At 48.2% G+C, this 17,390-nt stretch overlaps 1 protein-coding gene across 1 annotated transcript in view; it reads right to left on the bottom strand.

Moving 5' to 3' along the window:
- Positions 1-17,390, bottom strand: part of LOC147736808 (uncharacterized) — a 79,835-nt gene that overhangs the window by 25,165 nt on the left and 37,280 nt on the right. Inside the window, exon 2 of the mRNA XM_086953505.1 lies at positions 11,900-13,703. Coding sequence (XP_086809631.1) covers positions 11,900-13,673 — 1,774 coding nt within the window. The 5' untranslated portion in view covers positions 13,674-13,703. The remainder of the gene's footprint in view (positions 1-11,899; positions 13,704-17,390) is intronic.

Below are 17,390 nucleotides of genomic sequence, written 5' to 3'. Positions count from 1 at the left end.
AGTTTGGTAGCGTCCCGGATCGTCCAGGAGCAGTGGAGCAGAAGATGAAGGAGGCCATTCGACAAGCCACTGCACAGCGGGACTTACAGGTAAGTCCGGTGGTTCTCCTTCGAAGGAGGAGGTCGCAAGGGCCTGTGACCTTCAGGAGCAGGACTAGTTGGTCGCTGCTGGGTCCGGGTGCAGAGCAAAGATGTCAGCCAGGTGCCGTGCATCTTGAGGTCCTCGCAGTCAGGATCAGACAACTTGGAGAGGCGATCTCAACACAGTTGGGCCACTCAGGAAGTGGGTCTCGGGTGTCTTGACGTCCCTTGACGGGTGCTTGCTTCTGGTACTTCAGGAGTCCAGAGTGAACTCCTCTTCTCTCGGTTTGTCGTTGGTGGTCCAGTACCCCGAGGATTGGTGCGCCACGGCTGCGATAGGTCCTGGAGCTTCCAAACTTGGTAGGGAGGCAGATTGCGTTGAGGTAGTAGCAGGTTAATCAACCGGGCACATGGGATCAGTGCCTGCGGTGTGCAGGAGAGAGATACTTTCACTCAAAGGTAGCTTCAGGGCAATTTCTCGCAGGCTGGAGGTGCTCCAGGGTTCTTGGAGTCCTTTCAGGTTTCCGGACGATACAGCAGCAGCAATTATAGAGTCCTTATGACAGCAGACAGGGTTTGGTGCCTTTTTCTTCTGCAGCAGGGCTGCAGTACTCGATTGGCGGGTCTTCTTTGCCGTGGTCTTCTCTTGCCCGTTGAATCGGCTGTTCAGGTCTCGGGGTTCCACCTAAATACTAAATTGAGGGGATGTACAAGGGGAGGCAGGTGGTAGCCAATGGGCTACTTATGTTTAGAGTGTCCAAACTCGCTAGTGACCACTTCCGCTGGGTAGCGGTGCTACTGTAGCCTCGATAGGAGGTTTTCTCACCATCTCAAGATGGTGGAATTTCAGGAGAGGGATTCACCCAGCCTGCCCTGCCCTAAAGGTGGTGTAGGCTACGTGGGGACCCTCCTCCTCACCTAACTAATTTCCCACCAAAAGTGGAGGAAAGAGGGTCTGGCCTCAGTCACTATCTGGAGGTTTCCAGGTTGGATTTTAAAGGCGGCATTGCCTTTGAAGCTTCCCACCCAGGAAGACCATCCTGTCCTGGAGGTGGTGTGACGCACCTCCGCCTAGAGCAGACTTTGTTCCTGGCCTCTGCGAGCACTGGCTCTCACCCCATGTCAGAAACGTGTGTGATGGTGGCAGACTGGCAAAAACAAGTCGGGAGCCGCACCAGTGTTTGGTAGGTTTTCAGCGGTTCCTGTAAAAGGGTCTCTTGTCTGAATCCATTATTAAATCCACCACTGGCATTGGTCCCAAACATCTTTTTTACAGAATTTTATATAGCGCAAACTTGACCCGAATCGGGTATCAGAGCGCTTTATATAGCACCAGTTACGTTACATGAGGACACACATTCATTGTTGTTAGGCACGGGGAGATTGAGTGATTTGCCCAGAATCACAGGATGTTCAGCGTCATTGCAGAGACTTGAACCCAGTTCCCCAGATTCGAAGTGGACCGCCCTAGCCGTTAGGCCAACTCCCCTTCTTAGAAATCAATGGAGACATCGTGGAGCTAGGATAATCGTTTTGACAGGTATCCACCACATCTACTCTTTATGGCGTCCCTGTTCAATTACAACATCACCAAATAGGCTGGACATTTATTTATAAAGTTTTATATAGAGCAAACAAGATCCCGAAGGATATCAGAGCGCTTTACAATAGGTTGGAAGAGAGGACAAACATGAAATGTACACAGCAATTGTAAAAAATAAAAATGATAAATAGTAAACAGTGGTACATGTATAGTATAGTATTATGCAGAAGAAACAATCTGTGACTGTTAGTTGTACCATGGAGATAGAAACATCAAGACACGCAGCCTGCAATGGCAGAGTGCAGAGCCTTGGTGAGGGGTCCCTGGGGTGGCACAGTCAGTGCTGCAGCCCCAGAAGACCCTCTTCAGTACCCATGGCCTAGGCACCAGGGGTACCATAATATTAGGAACTTACAGGGGCAACTGAAGTGGTGCCAATCGTGGTACAGTTTTAGGGAACGAGATCCGGCAGCGGGGACCTAGTTAGCAGGAACCTAGTGCACAGTACAAAACTACATCAGAAATCAGCGAAAACGTTGGGGCCAACCATGTCAAAAGAGGCACTTTCCCACACTTTCCCACACTTGCAAACTTGTGTATCCTTAATGGACATTGATAGGGTTTCAGACCAAGCACCAGGTCTCTGAAAATCACAAATGTCCACCAGGGTCGAAGGCCAATTGAATGGTTTCGCAGTCATTTGTCCAAGGTTTGCAGACCTCATGGGCCACAATGTAGCTCCCTTGCTCACTTTGCCACTGGATTCAAGATAGCCTGGCTGATGACGGCTGATTAGCCGGAAACCGGTCCCAGAATGCTTGTTTCCGGTCCAGGGAAGACATGGCTTGGCAGTTCGGGCTGGACTGGGCCCACAGGGTCAGACTGATTTGCATTTGGCCATGTCTGAACCAGGGGGTGGAGTGTGATAAAGAATGATGCTGTATTAAACCCAGATCAGGTGACTGGGGGTGAGTGTTTGATTTGCTCAAGCGCTCAGTCCATTATCCCTTTTAGTATCACAATGTGGAACCCAGCTTCTGTCTTAAAATCAGCAATTTGTTTTTCAGTTTTAACATTGGGCTGCTCCTGTGTCAGGAAGAGACAGGATGGCACCACATCTCCTTAAGACTTTAGTATTGTTTCACGATGGGGGGAACAAGTCCCTTCATCCTATAATGGTTCGATTTGTAGCCAACCAATCAGGGAGCTTCAGGTCAGAAGATCCAACTTTGGGTTTATGTATCCGAAATGGACAGGAGAAAAAGCTCCTTAATCCAATCGGATTTAATATATTTTTACACTTGGTCCTCGAGTCCAGATTCACTGACCATTTCTAGGCTAAAGATCCAGCTAGCGTGGAAGAGGTGTGGCGCAGCGGCCAGGGGGCCTGACTTCGGACCACAGGGTTCACGGTTTGATCCCCTGCTCAGGGGGCAGGTTAGCCCAGCACCATGTGACTCTGGGCAATAGCTTGCCTAATCTTCCAGAGGGCCCCCAGCGCCGGGACACCTCCGTCGGAGGTAGCTGTGCGCTTTACAAATGCTGGCATTTTACATTTACATTTTTAATTTAATTGACTAGTGTCTTGATTTGAAGCCCACAAAAAACACACTTTTCAAATGCTCAACTTCACAAACATAACTGATGGATTTGTATCAAATGAATCAAAGGCCCTTCCATGAGTAATGTTTGTTGTAATTTCATTCAGCCTTTTTTCTGTAGATCTATTAATAACTTTTTCAATGGGAATTAAATGGAAAATGGCACTTGGCCACCCACTTGACAGACATGCATAAAACTAGCCAAGCCACACCCAAATAGCTTTGTGCAGAGTCAATGAACTGTGCCAAAGTTATTATATGTTCATATATTTATATTACATGGGATTCTGTAATCCCTGTATAAGAGGCAGTCTCATGGGGCCAGATGTACGACTGCTATTTGCGGTCGCAAAGGGGATTTTGGCCCCTTTGCGACCGCAAAATAGGTCTGCCCATTGTACTAACCTATTTCGCGAGCCGCTAATGAATTAGCAACTCGCAAAATGGGGTTAGCGACTCCCTATTAGGAAGGGCCGTGCCAAGAGCATTTCTTCCTAATAGCGAGTCTAAAACCTATGTCTGAATGTTGTGCGACCGCAATTGCGGTTGCAAAACATTCGCAGTTTATCACCCTTCTCAGAAGGGTGGCAAAGCACTCGCAAACGGGTAGGGGTCCCCAAGGGACTCCTTCCCCTTTGTGAATGGAAGCCCAAATATTTTTTAAGGGCAGGCAGTGGTCCCAGGGACTACTGCCTGCCCTTAAAAAATTAAACTGAAAAGCTTAATCTTTCTTTTTTAAATGCATCCCGTTTTCCTTTAAGGAAAGCGGGCTGCATTTTTTTAAAAACTGCTTTATTGACAAAGCAGTCCCAGACATGGTGGTCTGCTGATCCCAGCAGGCCACCATCCCTGGGAGAGCCAGCCATTCCCAATGGGGTCGCAAATTGCGACAGCCTCATTAATATTCATGAGGCATGCAATTTGCGACCCCACTGGGAAGCGCAAACATTGTCTGAGACAATGTTGTATATTGGGATTTGCGACTCGCAATTAATCGCAATTTGCGAGTCGCAAATCCCAATGATCGTACATCTGGCCCTAATTTCTTTATAAACAGCAACTTGTGACGCAGCGAGTCGCTGATTAAAAAGAAAAGACATCAGAACCCGACTATTATAAGTTATTACCGTTGAGTTCTGAGGTCAATGCCTGCTGGAAGAGCCAGCAGCCAGGGTGAATGGCAGGTCAGGTCATGAAACATGTTAGAAATGGGGGTCTCTACTTGGCAATGGCTGGCGCGAATGTCCAAATAGGGACCCTTCTTCCTAAGTCAGGGCAAGTGGCCTACCCCCTTTGACAACCGCTGCTCAACCCTGTGGTAACGTAGCACGAGCAGTTAGGCCTATCGCAGAGGCAGTGTGTGAAGCATTTATGACCATGCACAATAAGGCAGTAACGAAACCACAAAAGGACATAACTCAAGTAGGTATAGAAAAATAATATCTGTATCTAAGGTTTAACTCAAGGCTCTCAAAGCGTTTTAACTGGCTACAATGCACGTAAACCAGTAGGGACTCAAAAAGGCAATAACGTATTCACCAGACGTGACACTGACTGAGTTCAAGGCCGGGGCCTACGCGACCCGTTGCGATCCAGATACCTGCCGTTAAAAGAGGAAACAGCACGCAGATTCTCAAAGAAGCGGACACGGTGACAGGCGAACTTCCAGCGACCACAAGTCTTGGCGGCAGGGGTCCGCAGTGTGCACCCACAATGATTCGGGCACTCGGGGACAGGCGGGCTCTCAGCGGCAGCAGCACGCAGCTGCGGTGGCCCCGGCTGGTGGTGGCGATAACTCTCGTCTTGCAGCTCTGTGGTGGGCTCACAGGGGCAGCAGCTCTCTCCTAGCTGTGGCGGCCCATGAGACGATAGCGACAATCCTCGACAATGGTGAACAAGATGCGGGCACACAGCGGCGTCAGCTCTCCCTTCGCTGCGACGGCCCACAGGACAAATCACGATGAGGCAACGTTAGCAAAGGTGCGGGTGCTCAGCGGCAGCAGCTCTCTGTTAGCTGCGGCGGCCCACAGGACAGATCCCAATGATGCAAAGTTGGCAAAAGTGAGGGCACTCAGCGGCAGCAGCTTTCTCTTAGCTGCAGTGGCCCACAGGACAGATCTCAATGATGCAAAGTTGGCAAAAATGCGGGCACTCGGCGGCAGCAGCTCGCTCTTCGCAGCGGCAGACCACAGGACGAAACACAATGATGCAAAGTTGGCAAAGGTGCGGGCACTCAGCGGCAGCAGCTCCCTCTTAGCTGCGTCAGCCTACAGGACAAATCACGATGATGCAAAGTTGGCGAAGGTGCGGGCCCGCAGCGGCTCTCTCTTAGCTGCGGCGGCCCACAGGACAGATCACAATGATGCAAAGTTGGCAAAGGTGCGGGCACTCAGCGGCAGCAGCTCTCTCTTAGCTGCGGCGGCCCACAGGATGAAGGATGGTCTTGACCAGGCTGGCACAATGGTGGGCACACAGATTCATCGAAGGTTCCGGAGGTTCAAATTTTGGCAAGCTCTCAGCTGCGACAGCTCTCTGTTAGCTGCAACGGTCACACAGATTCAGCAAAGGTTCCCAGTCCGCGTTCCTCACAGTAGAACTAGCGAATCCGGATTGCTTGACGGAGGCCTCACCTGCAAGCAGAATTCCTCACACTGGAATTCCGATGGCTGATGGGGTGAAGTCTAATGTTCCTGAGACTTCGGTAGGAGGCTCTCTTGATTCAGGCCCTCGGGTAGTTTCTTCAGCAAGCTCGGTGAAAGTTTCAAAAGTCCTTTCCTCTGTTCACTCGGACAGAGTTTCATATTGACATCCTGAAGGAACACACCTGGACAAGGTTCCAGCGCAGCGTTTTATACCAAAAAAGTATTTGTTCTCTAAAGCCACAAATCACTAAATCCAGTCAGAACCAGTATGGTGGGGTCAGTGCGCACTTGGTTTACGAGACGACATCCTGCTCTTTCAGAATGCGGGGGTCTCCTATCAGACGCCCAGTGGGGGGGTAGAGCCATCATTCACCTTGCCAGACACGGACTTGCTCAGATGGAAGAGTCACCCCTCCCCATGCTCTGAATTCCGATCTCTTTCTACATTTTCTGAGGTACTGCAGCTTTTTTTTAATGACTTGTATTAAACGGTTTCTAATATTTGTGGGCAAAAAATATCCCAAAAAATATCCCACAGGTTTTTGATGCCTTTAATTTTGCACTAGAGGCTTTATTTTTATTCTTCTTGTTTGCAAACATGTTTGCTCTTTCATATGAAAGAGCTACGCTACAAGGTTTTAAGTGGTTTGTGGGAAAGGTGATGGTGTGAACATGTATTATCCATATCCATACGCTCATGCGGCGTATGACGAGACAAAGTGCGCCTGCTGGGACACTAACCTTTGAACTGACTGCACTTTCCCACACGCGCAGCGTCTCCAGCGCGCGCTGTCACCCACTCAACTCTCTGCATCAACGACTTTACACCACAAGCACAACATCAAACAAAACTGGAGCCGGGCCTCAAGCGGGGGATGACGCGATTCAGCAGGCCTGCGGGGACACAAAATTTACAACTGAATGCACTTTCACACACGCTTACCTACGGAAGTGGAGTACATACACACTAGAGACATCTGCTAATACTTCTTACTCCGAGGTACACACAGTATCTGCACACACATGCCTAACTATTGTAACACTTCATGCTAAAAATGTTGTCTACCGCGAGATTTTAAAATAAATTTCCTTTGCCTATTACACACATTGCACACATTCTATTTCATACCCGGACAACGTCGGGAAGGCTGCTAGTATGAGATAAAGTACCACCTGGCGCACTTTATAAGATTACTGCAAGTCACCTCGGAGTCCAATAACCTTATAAAGTAACTCTGCCTTCGTCCTCGTTCCTCTATATAGTTATGGAACTCCTCGCTGACATGCAATATCCTTATCATGTGTGGCCGGAGGTACTTTATCCCTAAAATATTTTCACTGAATAAGGTTAAAGTGAAATTATAGTTGGTTTTGTTATAACACAAGGGTAAAGTGCATTTATAGTTAAACATTAAAACTGAACAAACCACTGCAATATGCAATTTATAGTTAGAACCACAATAGTTCAAGTTCAGGTTCTGGCATTTGTATAGCGCACTACTCACCCAGAGGGTCTCAAGGCGCTAGGGGAGGGGTTCATTATTTGTCGAAAAGCCAGGTTTTAAGTTCTTTTCTGAAGGAGATGTGGTTCTGAGTGAGGCGGAGGTGGGTGGGGAGTGAGTTCCAGGTCTTGGCAGCCAGGAAGGAGAAGGATCTGCCACCCATGGTGGATTTCCGGATGTGCGGGACTGCGGCAAGGGCAAGATTGGATGATCTTAGTTGGCGGGTGGGTTTGTAGAAGGACAGTCGAGTGTTGAGGTATTCGGGTCTTAGATTGTAGAGGGCTTTGTGTGCGTGGGTGAGAAGGCGGAAAGTAATTCTTTTGTTGACGGGAAGCCAGTGGAGATCTTTTAGATGTCCGGTGATGTGATCTTGTCGCGGGATGTCTAAAATGAGTCTCGCTGACACGTTTTGGATGCGCTGGAGTTTTTTTTGTAATTTTGCTGTGATTCCGGCGTAAAGTGTGTTACCATAATCCAGTCGACTCGTGACCAGTGCGTGGGTGACAGTCTTTCTAGTCTCGAGGGGGATCCAGCGGAAGATCTTTTTGAGAATGCGAAGTACGTTAAAGCAGGAGGACGAGACAGCGTTGACTTGTCTGGACATCGAGAGAGAGGAGTCTTGGATGAAGCCCAGGTTACGTGCATGGTCTGTGGGTGTGGGTGCTGCGCCCAATGCGGAAGGCCACCAGGAGTCGTCCCAAGCTGAGGGGGAAGATCCTAGGATGAGTACTTCCGTTTTGTCTGAGTTGAGTTTTAGGCGGCTATGTTTCATCCATTCAGCTACTTCTTTCATGCCTTCGTGAAGATTGGTTTTGGCGGTGTTGGGGTCTTTGGTGAGGGAGAGGATTAACTGGGTGTCGTCGGCGTAAGAGATGATGTTGAGGTTGTGTTGACGCGCGATGGAGGCGAGAGGACTCGTGTAGACGTTGAAGAGGGTGGGACTGAGTGAGGATCCTTGAGGAACGCCGCAGATGACTTCGGTGGCATCTGAGTATAATGGGGGAAGTCGGACTCTTTGAGTTCTCCCGGCGAGGAATGAGATGATCCAGTCCAAGGCTTTTCCTTGTATGCCAATCTTGCTGAGGCGATGGATGAGGGTGCTGTGGCAGACTGTGTCGAAAGCGGCGGATAGGTCGAGTAGGATGAGGGCCACTGTTTCTCCGTTGTCCAGTAGTGTTCGGATGTCGTCGGTCGCTGCAATGAGGGCGGTTTCAGTGCTGTGTTTGGCTCGAAATCCAGATTGAGATGGGTCAAGGGAGTTGTTGGATTCAAGCAAGGTGGCGAGCTGGCTGTTGACGGCTTTCTCGATGACTTTGGCCGGGAAAGGGAGGAGGGATATGGGTCGGTAGTTTTTAAGTTCAGAAGGGTCTGCTGTGGGTTTCTTCAGTAGGGCGCTGAGTTCTGCGTGTTTCCAGCTTTCTGGAAAGGTGGCAGAGTTGAACGAGCAGTTGATGACATCACGGAGATGTGGTGCGATTATGGAGTCAGCTTTGTTGAAGATGTGGTGGGGGCAGGGGTCAGTGGGCGAGCCAGAGTGGATTGAGTTCATGAGGTGAATGGTGTCTACAGTGGTAATTGGATTCCAGGCGCTGAGGAAGTTAGTTGGCGGAGAAGGATCTGAGTGGGGTGTGGAGGGGTGAACGCTGGAAGAGTTCTCGAAGCTGTTGTAGATGTCGGCAATTTCTTTGTAGAAGAAGGAGGATAACGCGTCGCAAAGGTCTTGGGAGGGAGTGATGTCGTTAGATGCTGCGGTGGGGTTGGTGAATACTTTGACGATGTTGAAGAGTTCCTTGCTGTTATGAGTGTTGTTGTCGAGACGATCCTTGAATGCTGATTTCTTAGCGGATCGAATCAGTTGGTGGTGTTTGCGAGTGGCTGTCTTGAGGGAGGCCATGTTGTCTGAGGTTGAGTTTTTTCTCCATATCTTCTCCAGGGTGCGGCATAGCTTCTTAGATTTTTTAAGGTCATCGTTGAACCAGGGAGCCTTTTTGCTGTGTGACTTGAACTGGTGCTTTTTCAGGGGTGCTAATTCGTCAGCACTGTGGGTGATCCATTGCTTGAGTTTAGTGGCCGCTTGGTTTGGGTCCATTGAGAAGGTGGGGGGGTTTTGGTTGAGTGATGTGAGGAGTTGGTCGGAGGTGATTTTGTTCCAGTTTCTCTGAGGAATAGGTTGAGGGCGATTGTGGGTTAGGGAGGTTTTGTAGCTGAAGTGAACACAGCTGTGGTCCGTCCAGTGGAGAGTTGTGGTGCGATCGAAGGAGATGTGCTTGCTGGAGGTGAAGATAGGGTCGAGCGTGTGTCCGGCTACATGGGTGGGGGTGTCTACAAGTTGTTTGAGTCCGAGATTAGCCAGGTTGTCCAGAAGGGTGTTGGTGTTGCTGTCGTGTTTGTTTTCAAGGTGGAAGTTGAGGTCTCCTAGAAGAATGTAGTTCTCGGAGGCTAGGGCGTGTAGGCTGACGAAGTCCGTGATGTCATCGCTGAATTGGGTGCGGGTACCTGGAGGCCTGTAGATGAGGGTGCCTCTCAGTGTGGTCCTGGGGTCGGTGTGGATCTGAAAGTAGAGATGTTCGGCGGTTGCAAGATTGTCGTCAAACTGGTTGTGATTTTGATGGTGTTCCTATGGACGATGGCAATGCCTCCTCCTGTTTGATTGGTGCGGTCTTTGCAGATAATCGTGTAAGTATCCTGTATGGCTATGGCGATGTCGGGAGCTGATGATGTGTTCATCCATGTTTCGGTGAGGAAGGCGATGTCAGGTGACGCAGTGTCGATTAGGTCCCAGAGTTCTGTTGCGTGTCTGTGGACCGAGCGGGTGTTGAGCAGGATGCACTTTAGGCAGTTTGAGTCGGAGATGTGTTTGGAGGACGTGGAATTGGTGAAGGTCCTAAAGCCGTTAAACTTGCAGGAAAGGCAGGCGAAAGGGCCGTGAGTACGTCCAGGAGTAGCTTCGCAGCAAAATGGTGTACGTCCAGGATTGAAGACAAGGAGAGTAGCGGCGTCATATGTGATTTCAGTGGGTTGGGAGCGGGGGGGACCAGGGGGTCTGGAGCTGGGCGCGGTCCAGGCGCGGACGGGCATAAACAGGCTTACTTTTGGCGCACCTTCGGTGCGCATGGGGCGCGCTCGCTGCGCGCGAACGCTGCTCGCAGATACATCTGTCATATGTGGATGGTGGGAGGGGGGAGGGGCGAGGGAGGGACAGCTGTGAGGCCGAGGGCGGAGTGTAGGTCCGGGCAGGGAGGCACAACAACACACGTGAAGATGGCTGCTGGCAATAAACCAAAGTAAACCAAACTGGATTGGGGCAATACTCCGCTATGCGATCAAACATTCAACGGAAATGAAATAAATTAAGGCACAATGCGGCGGTAAGCACACACAAATCAGCGTGTTCGGGTCAATTAATTAGATAGTTCGATTTGGCAGCGCGGGTAAATAGGAGCGTCAAAGTTCTATATTGCGAGCAATGCGAGGAGGCTGCAATCACATCAAAATACAAGCGCTACGATGAAAAGTATCAAAGTAAAAAATTAGCAGCAATGCGGGGAGGCAGCAATCAGAGTCAATTTCAAGAGCTACAATACCACTGCAGTCGGGGTGAGGAGCTGCGTGGGGGAGCGACCGCCTCTGGAAGGATCAGGACGGTCACAGAGGAAATGGCGGAGGGTCGGGCCAGGAGATTCAGTGGGAGGGAGGGACAGCTGTGAGGCTGAGAGCGGGGTGTAGGTCCGGGCAGGGAGGCACAACAACACACGTGAAGACGGTGTGCAAACCCTAACTCAGCATGTTACGTGTGATGATGCAATGACATTTTTCATAGTTAAAGAGTTTGCTAAAGGCAGGATGCTGCTGTAGGGAGATCATCGCTACTTTTATCTTCCCTTAAAATCATTCATAGCACACTTGGGGCTGAGCTAGAATTCGGGAGGGTGAACTCACAAGTCAGATACAGCGAATCACGTAGTGTATCTGTCTTTCACAACAAGGCCGTGTGCACTCTTGGAGAACCCTGCAGTGGCAAGAACATCCCTAGTCAGCCCTGCTGTTGAGGCCGAATACAGACTAGGATTTTTATATCAGGAACTGGAGACGACTGCATCTTACCCAATGTAACTGTGCAACCTCTCTATACTGCGCATGTCTGCTATTCTCAATGAACACCACATCACTTGTATCCGACTATTGTGATTCTGCCCAGTAATTCCTCCCATGAATTGCGCTATTTCCAGTTCCTCAGCCTGGAATAGGGACAGACAAGGAAGGACGAGAGCTACTGGCGTATTTGTCTCATGCAGAGTCCCATTACCAGGCCTGTTTCTGCACAGGAAGGATGCAGTCCTGTGTGGAAACAGAGAAGAATGCAGGGACACATCTGCACCCAGTGTACACTGGGGGTCAGTATCGCTCAGTGGGTTCCACCCAAACCCAAATGATCGCCTCAGAGACTTTCTAAAATCTGCTAATATGCATTCTCAAGAGGTTACATGCGTTAGTATGCCCTCCGCGTGTCCATGTATAGCGAAACACATACCTGGGGTGGCTTTGGACGGCAATAAATGTGACTGTGTTGGTCCTGTCTCCATTGAGTCTGAGGGGGCGTCTTCATCTGCAGTAATTGTGTCCAGTTCTAGGCATGATGGGGGCACAGGCAGACCCCGCTCTTCAGGACAGAGCAGTTCTGCCTTGCAGTTCTGATATTGATGCTGTGATTCAGGGTGCAGTAGCTTGTTGTTCTGATCTGAACCCCATGCATCAGTACAGGCTGGTTCTGGCTTGTAGTTCTGATTTGAATCCTGCTCCTCTGGGTGTAGTGGTTCCACCGTGTTCTGATCTGTTTTTTGTGCTTCAGGAAGCACCGATTCTCTCTCTCGATCTAGTGCCGCAGAGTGCAGTGGTTCCACTGTGTTGTTCTGATCTGAACCCGGTGCATCTGCCCAGGTCTGTTCTAGCTTGTCGTTCTGATCTGGTTCCTGTGCTTCAGGGCGCATTGATTCTAGCTCGTAGTTCACGTTTGGATCCTGCGCATAAGGAAGTTCCTGCTTCAAGCATAGGTGTTGCTGTAGGCACTGGGTTTGTTGTGACCCCAACTCATGAAAGGACAACAGCCCAGACTCTAAGTGTTCGTCTGATGACATCCCATCAGGTGACACGGGTTGTAGGTTCTCCTGGGGATCTTGGAAATCAAAACACATCAATTCTTCCTTTAAGGGATCATCAGGTCCGTTCCCATCTGGCAGCGCGGGTTGTATACAGTGGTTTTGCTGTGGTTCGTGTCCTTCAGGAAATAGTGGGTGTGGGCATAGGTTCTGTTGCTGGTCCCAGCTTTTACTAGACAATGAGGATGGTTCTTGATTCAGGGGCTCATCTGGCTCCCTCTCTTCTGCGAACGCTGACTGTACGCTCTGGTCTTCCTCTGGTGCCTGGCCAACAACAAATTCTGAGTGAAGACACAGGTTTGCCTCCAGTGACCTGCCTGGAGAATCTGTCTGAGGGCATATGGATAGAGTACAATCCTGCTGTTGTCCATTTCCATCTGGAAACCCGGGTGGCATGCACTGGTCCTGCTGCGACTCGTGTACATCTGGAAACCCAGGTTGCATGCACTTGTCTCGCTGTGACTCGTGTACATTTGGAAATCCAGGCTGCATGCACTCTTCCTGCTGCAACTCGTGTACATCTGGAAACCCAGGCTGCATATGCTGGTGTCGCTTCGACTCGTGTACATCTGGAAACCCAGGTTGCAAGCACTGGTCCTCCTGTGGGTAACGTCGATCTGGAAACATTGGCTTTAGACAAAGGTTTGGCTCCTCTGGACGCCCTTGAACATCGGTCGGAGAAGAGAGCGTACACTCCTGCTTTGGTGCATGCCCATCATAACACACTGTCTGAAGACGCAAGCTCGGATCCCCTGGCCTGTCCAGTTGAGGTGTCACAGGAGACCGGCTAACAGTACAATCTCTAATGCTCGCCGGACAGACCATCTCCAAAGACACTGCACCATTATCTAGGGAACCTTGATCCTTTTCTATCCAGATTTTCTTAATCAGCCCAGTGACTTTAGAAGGTATGTCTTCCACAGTATTCAGCAAGTTATCCAGTTTGGCTTCCAACTCCTCCAGCATGGATAGAAGGATAATGTGCGGCAGGTTCTCCGAAAGAGGTTCCAGGTCCTGGTCCCTCTGAGCATCATTTCGGGATCTTGAAGCTGAGACGTCATGAAGAGGATAAGATGGGACTGTGGCTCTTACGGATTCACGTGAACACTCCGCTGTCACTTTCTTTCCTGGAGCCCGTCTTCTCCCCATTCCGGTAAATTGATGTTCAAGTCTCAATGTCTGCAGAGGAGAGGAAAAGAGAAAACACAACACGTTATCACAGGACAGTTAGGTCAAAATCCTCCTTCCTGTCTCACCAACCCCAGTGTGATCAGAGAACATCGCTCATTTCTAAAACCAGAAAAAAATGAATCATTAAAATGTCACAATACCCGCAACATAGTTTATATATTATGAAAGGCACGGATTTGAAATGTTTCCAACACTATGTCTGTTCCTTGGTCTGCTCAAATTGTACACTGTGCCACCACAAAAACTGGACACTGTAACAGCCTTACAGCAATCGAAGGTTTATAATATCCTGGCAGACAAGACTGCGCTAACATCCTCACTTGCACTGTACAGCTCTCTTTTGCAATATTCAGGTCAGTGACTGAAGCACGCGCCAACACACCAAACCTCTACAGAATCTACAAAACGCGTGTTATTTCATTACATATTTAGAGAGCATGTTCAACCTGGGGTTTCTTGGAACTGAATCAGAAACACATAAAAGAGGAGACAACTAATCAGACCAGGGAAGAATAGGTTTGTGCGTTGTCAGATTTCTGGGAAAACACTTGAAGTTAGATTCAAATGGATTTAGCCGGGAGAGAGATTCGAATGGAAGGAGCTTGTACCAAAGCTGCGTCCACCTGATCTGATCCTCTGTAATTTTGGAATAGAAAGTAAATTCAAGTGAGGCGATCTCTGGTTTTGTACGGGTATATGTATTTCCGCCTGGTTTGCAATGAAGTGAGGGGCTAGACCTCTCGACCCTTTAGGGCTAAGGGAGAGGGTCTTAGAGTGGATTTGTTATTTCAATATAGGTATGGCGTGTGCCCACCTCTGAAGATGATGTAGTAAACAAGCTGCTTCGCTGTGAATAACTTGTAGTCTATGAATGGTGATACTGGGCATTCTTACATATACTCGGTTGATATAATGCGATCTAGATAGGACTGCGGCCTCCACTATTGCTTTTCTCGTCTAAAGTGGGAGGAGTGGGGTTATTCTCTTAAGTAGTTTCAGTATAAATCTGTATTTAGATCCTACTGCTACAGCCTGCTGGCTCTTCCTAAGATTGCTATTGATTATCACTCAGAGGCTTTTAGCTGTGGGTTTAGGCTCCGGTAACAATCTCATTTTTGTTGGAGAGTAAAGTTGGTTCCAAAGATTGGTCTTATTCTTTAGAATTACAATCTCAGTTTTTTCAATATCCAGTTTTAGCTGATTCAACCTCATGAAGTAATCATCAAATTGCATCATATTTTGAACCTGGAGTTGTGAGGCGGACATTCCATTGATAAGAATTATCTGAGAGCCGGGGTAGTTATAAAGCCTGGAACCTCTTGAAGACAGTTTTCTGACCAATAGTTTTTGCAGGTTAAGGGAGCAGAGGTATTGGCCTATAATTCTTGGTTATATCCGGGACTTCTCCCTGGTTTTTCAGTATCGTGAGCTCTACAGCATTTTGAAACAAGCTTGGAGCGACAGCTTGAGCTGCTGAATTGATGAAAACGCTCTGCAGGGGACTGCTCAAGACCTCGCTTTTCGACAGAGACGCAGCACCCTCAGCGCCCAGATACCCTTGGGGTACGCTTTATAAATGCTGATTGATTGTTGAGGTCAGAGATTCTATGACTGCCGGAGGGCAAGGGTCAGTTGGTGACCCGGATTTGACCTTGATCACACATTCATGAAGCCTGTTTATTTCTTCAAACAAGGATAAGGAGAGTAGAGTTCTTATCAGACTCAACTTCAGAAATATTACTGCTGTATTTGTTTATACTATCTATAAAGAATGTTTTTGTCAAGTATTTAGATTGTCACAGAATGCCTCGACAGGAGTCAGGGAAGTTCTCATTTCATCTGGGGGCGACAAATCATTCAGGATATCAAAAAACCATTTTTATTATTTGTCTATTAAGAGGACTTTGCAAGGAATGGGTTTGCCTTTATATTCCTCAAGCTCAATTTAAAATGTGATTTTGCTCTCTTCATCTTCCCTTTCCCGCCAGTGTCGACGCAATGCAGGTTTCGCCTCCTTTAACTCTGGCTTGTACCAGGGCTCTGGTCTGGTGCGGTTTATAACACGCTGTTGAATTTGAGGGGTGTTGGTCACTAGCATGTCCGAACCACAGAGTGGGATATTTTTCTTTGGAGAGAATGTCTTCAATTGATGGGAAGAGGGGGGAGGGGTTTGAAAGTGTTGATAACACTGGCTCTGTATTAATGTATCGCCATGTGTGTATGGTTTCATTTCCTGCTTGTGGATCAAGTTAGAAAGATCTACCGGAATACAAACGCTGATCAAATACTGATTGGACCGTAAGCAAGAAGGGATGATTATATTCAGTCAATTCGAATTATACGCCCAGATAAGATCTAAGGGATTTCATTTTTTGTGATCCGAGCATGTAATGTGTTGGTGTAAATTCAACATCATTAAATCAGCAAATTCATTATCTTTAGGGACCGAGTTGTCGTCATCAACTCGAAACTTGAGAAAGTGAAGCAGATCTACCCCTTCAGTTTGAGTAATTTGTTTCAGGGATGTGTGGATCCACTGGTGAATAATTGCTGCTTTCTCACCTCCTTTCTCTGAGCTTGTTCTCTTTTGGTTATCTTAGGGTATGGCTTCTGGAGATATGGAGTAGATTCCTCTGACAACCAGGTTTCAGTTACGAACAGGATATCCGGCTTAGGAGATTCTAATAATTTGATATTTCCACCTTATCTTTGCCTAGGGAGGGTGGGTTTAGTAAAGCGCTTTTAACGATTTCTCAATCTGAGGATGTGGAAGAGTCTTATTGTTTGTTCGTCCAAACTGAGGTCTGTTGAGTACCAGATTACTCTATATGTGTGGCTGGCATACACGCCATTTGCCTCTAAAAACGAGACAAACATGGGGGAGATACTAAAATCTGTGTACCTGAAAGACTTTAGATCTTATGCTAAATATGCGAAATATTGAGTATACTACCTGACTTCTGGTCCCAGCAGTGGCGGCCAGGGGTGCCTGGGAGCAGACAGGCTTGTCTTTGGCAAAATGCTTGCAACACACACGCCAAATGTTTGCAACAAACACGCACACAAATAAATTGCTCTTTAAAAAGTCCATTCAATTGTGTACTCACAGATGTGACACAAACTCCAACTCTCACTCGCACAGCCTCACACGTCATTTATAAATCGAATTCATGTAACAAACCAGATATTTCTTATCCACATCTTCAATGCTGCACAATTACACAGGCATTGTGCTCTCCAGTGCACACACTCATGTGAAACAGCGCCAGAATGCCCTTTGGGTGACAGATCAGCGCTATATAAATATGCCCAAAAAATAAATAAATAAATAAATAAATAAACACACACGTGAAACACAATTCATCCCCAGGCACAAAGACCTACACACTGGAAATAAGTCATCAAACGGATCAGTTGCTTACACGCTCATATATAATGTATCCACCCAAGACGACCAATCACAAACCAGCACATACACACAGTCTCGCACACACAAATCACTTCCATACATTTTGTAGTGAAAGGTTAGACTTCGTCCAAGCCATTCACGGGCATCACCTACTCCCAGAGAACTACACACAGGGTGGGCACAGATCTGCACAATCACATGTAACACCTCAAATAATCACGGCTCACTATTCACACAAAGTTCTTGCAGTCTCTTCAACAGAGCTG

This window comes from Lissotriton vulgaris, chromosome 1_2 (genome assembly GCF_964263255.1).
Source record: "Lissotriton vulgaris chromosome 1_2, aLisVul1.2, whole genome shotgun sequence".
NCBI lineage: Eukaryota > Metazoa > Chordata > Amphibia > Caudata > Salamandridae > Lissotriton > Lissotriton vulgaris.
This window is presented reverse-complemented; position numbering and strand designations above follow the sequence as displayed.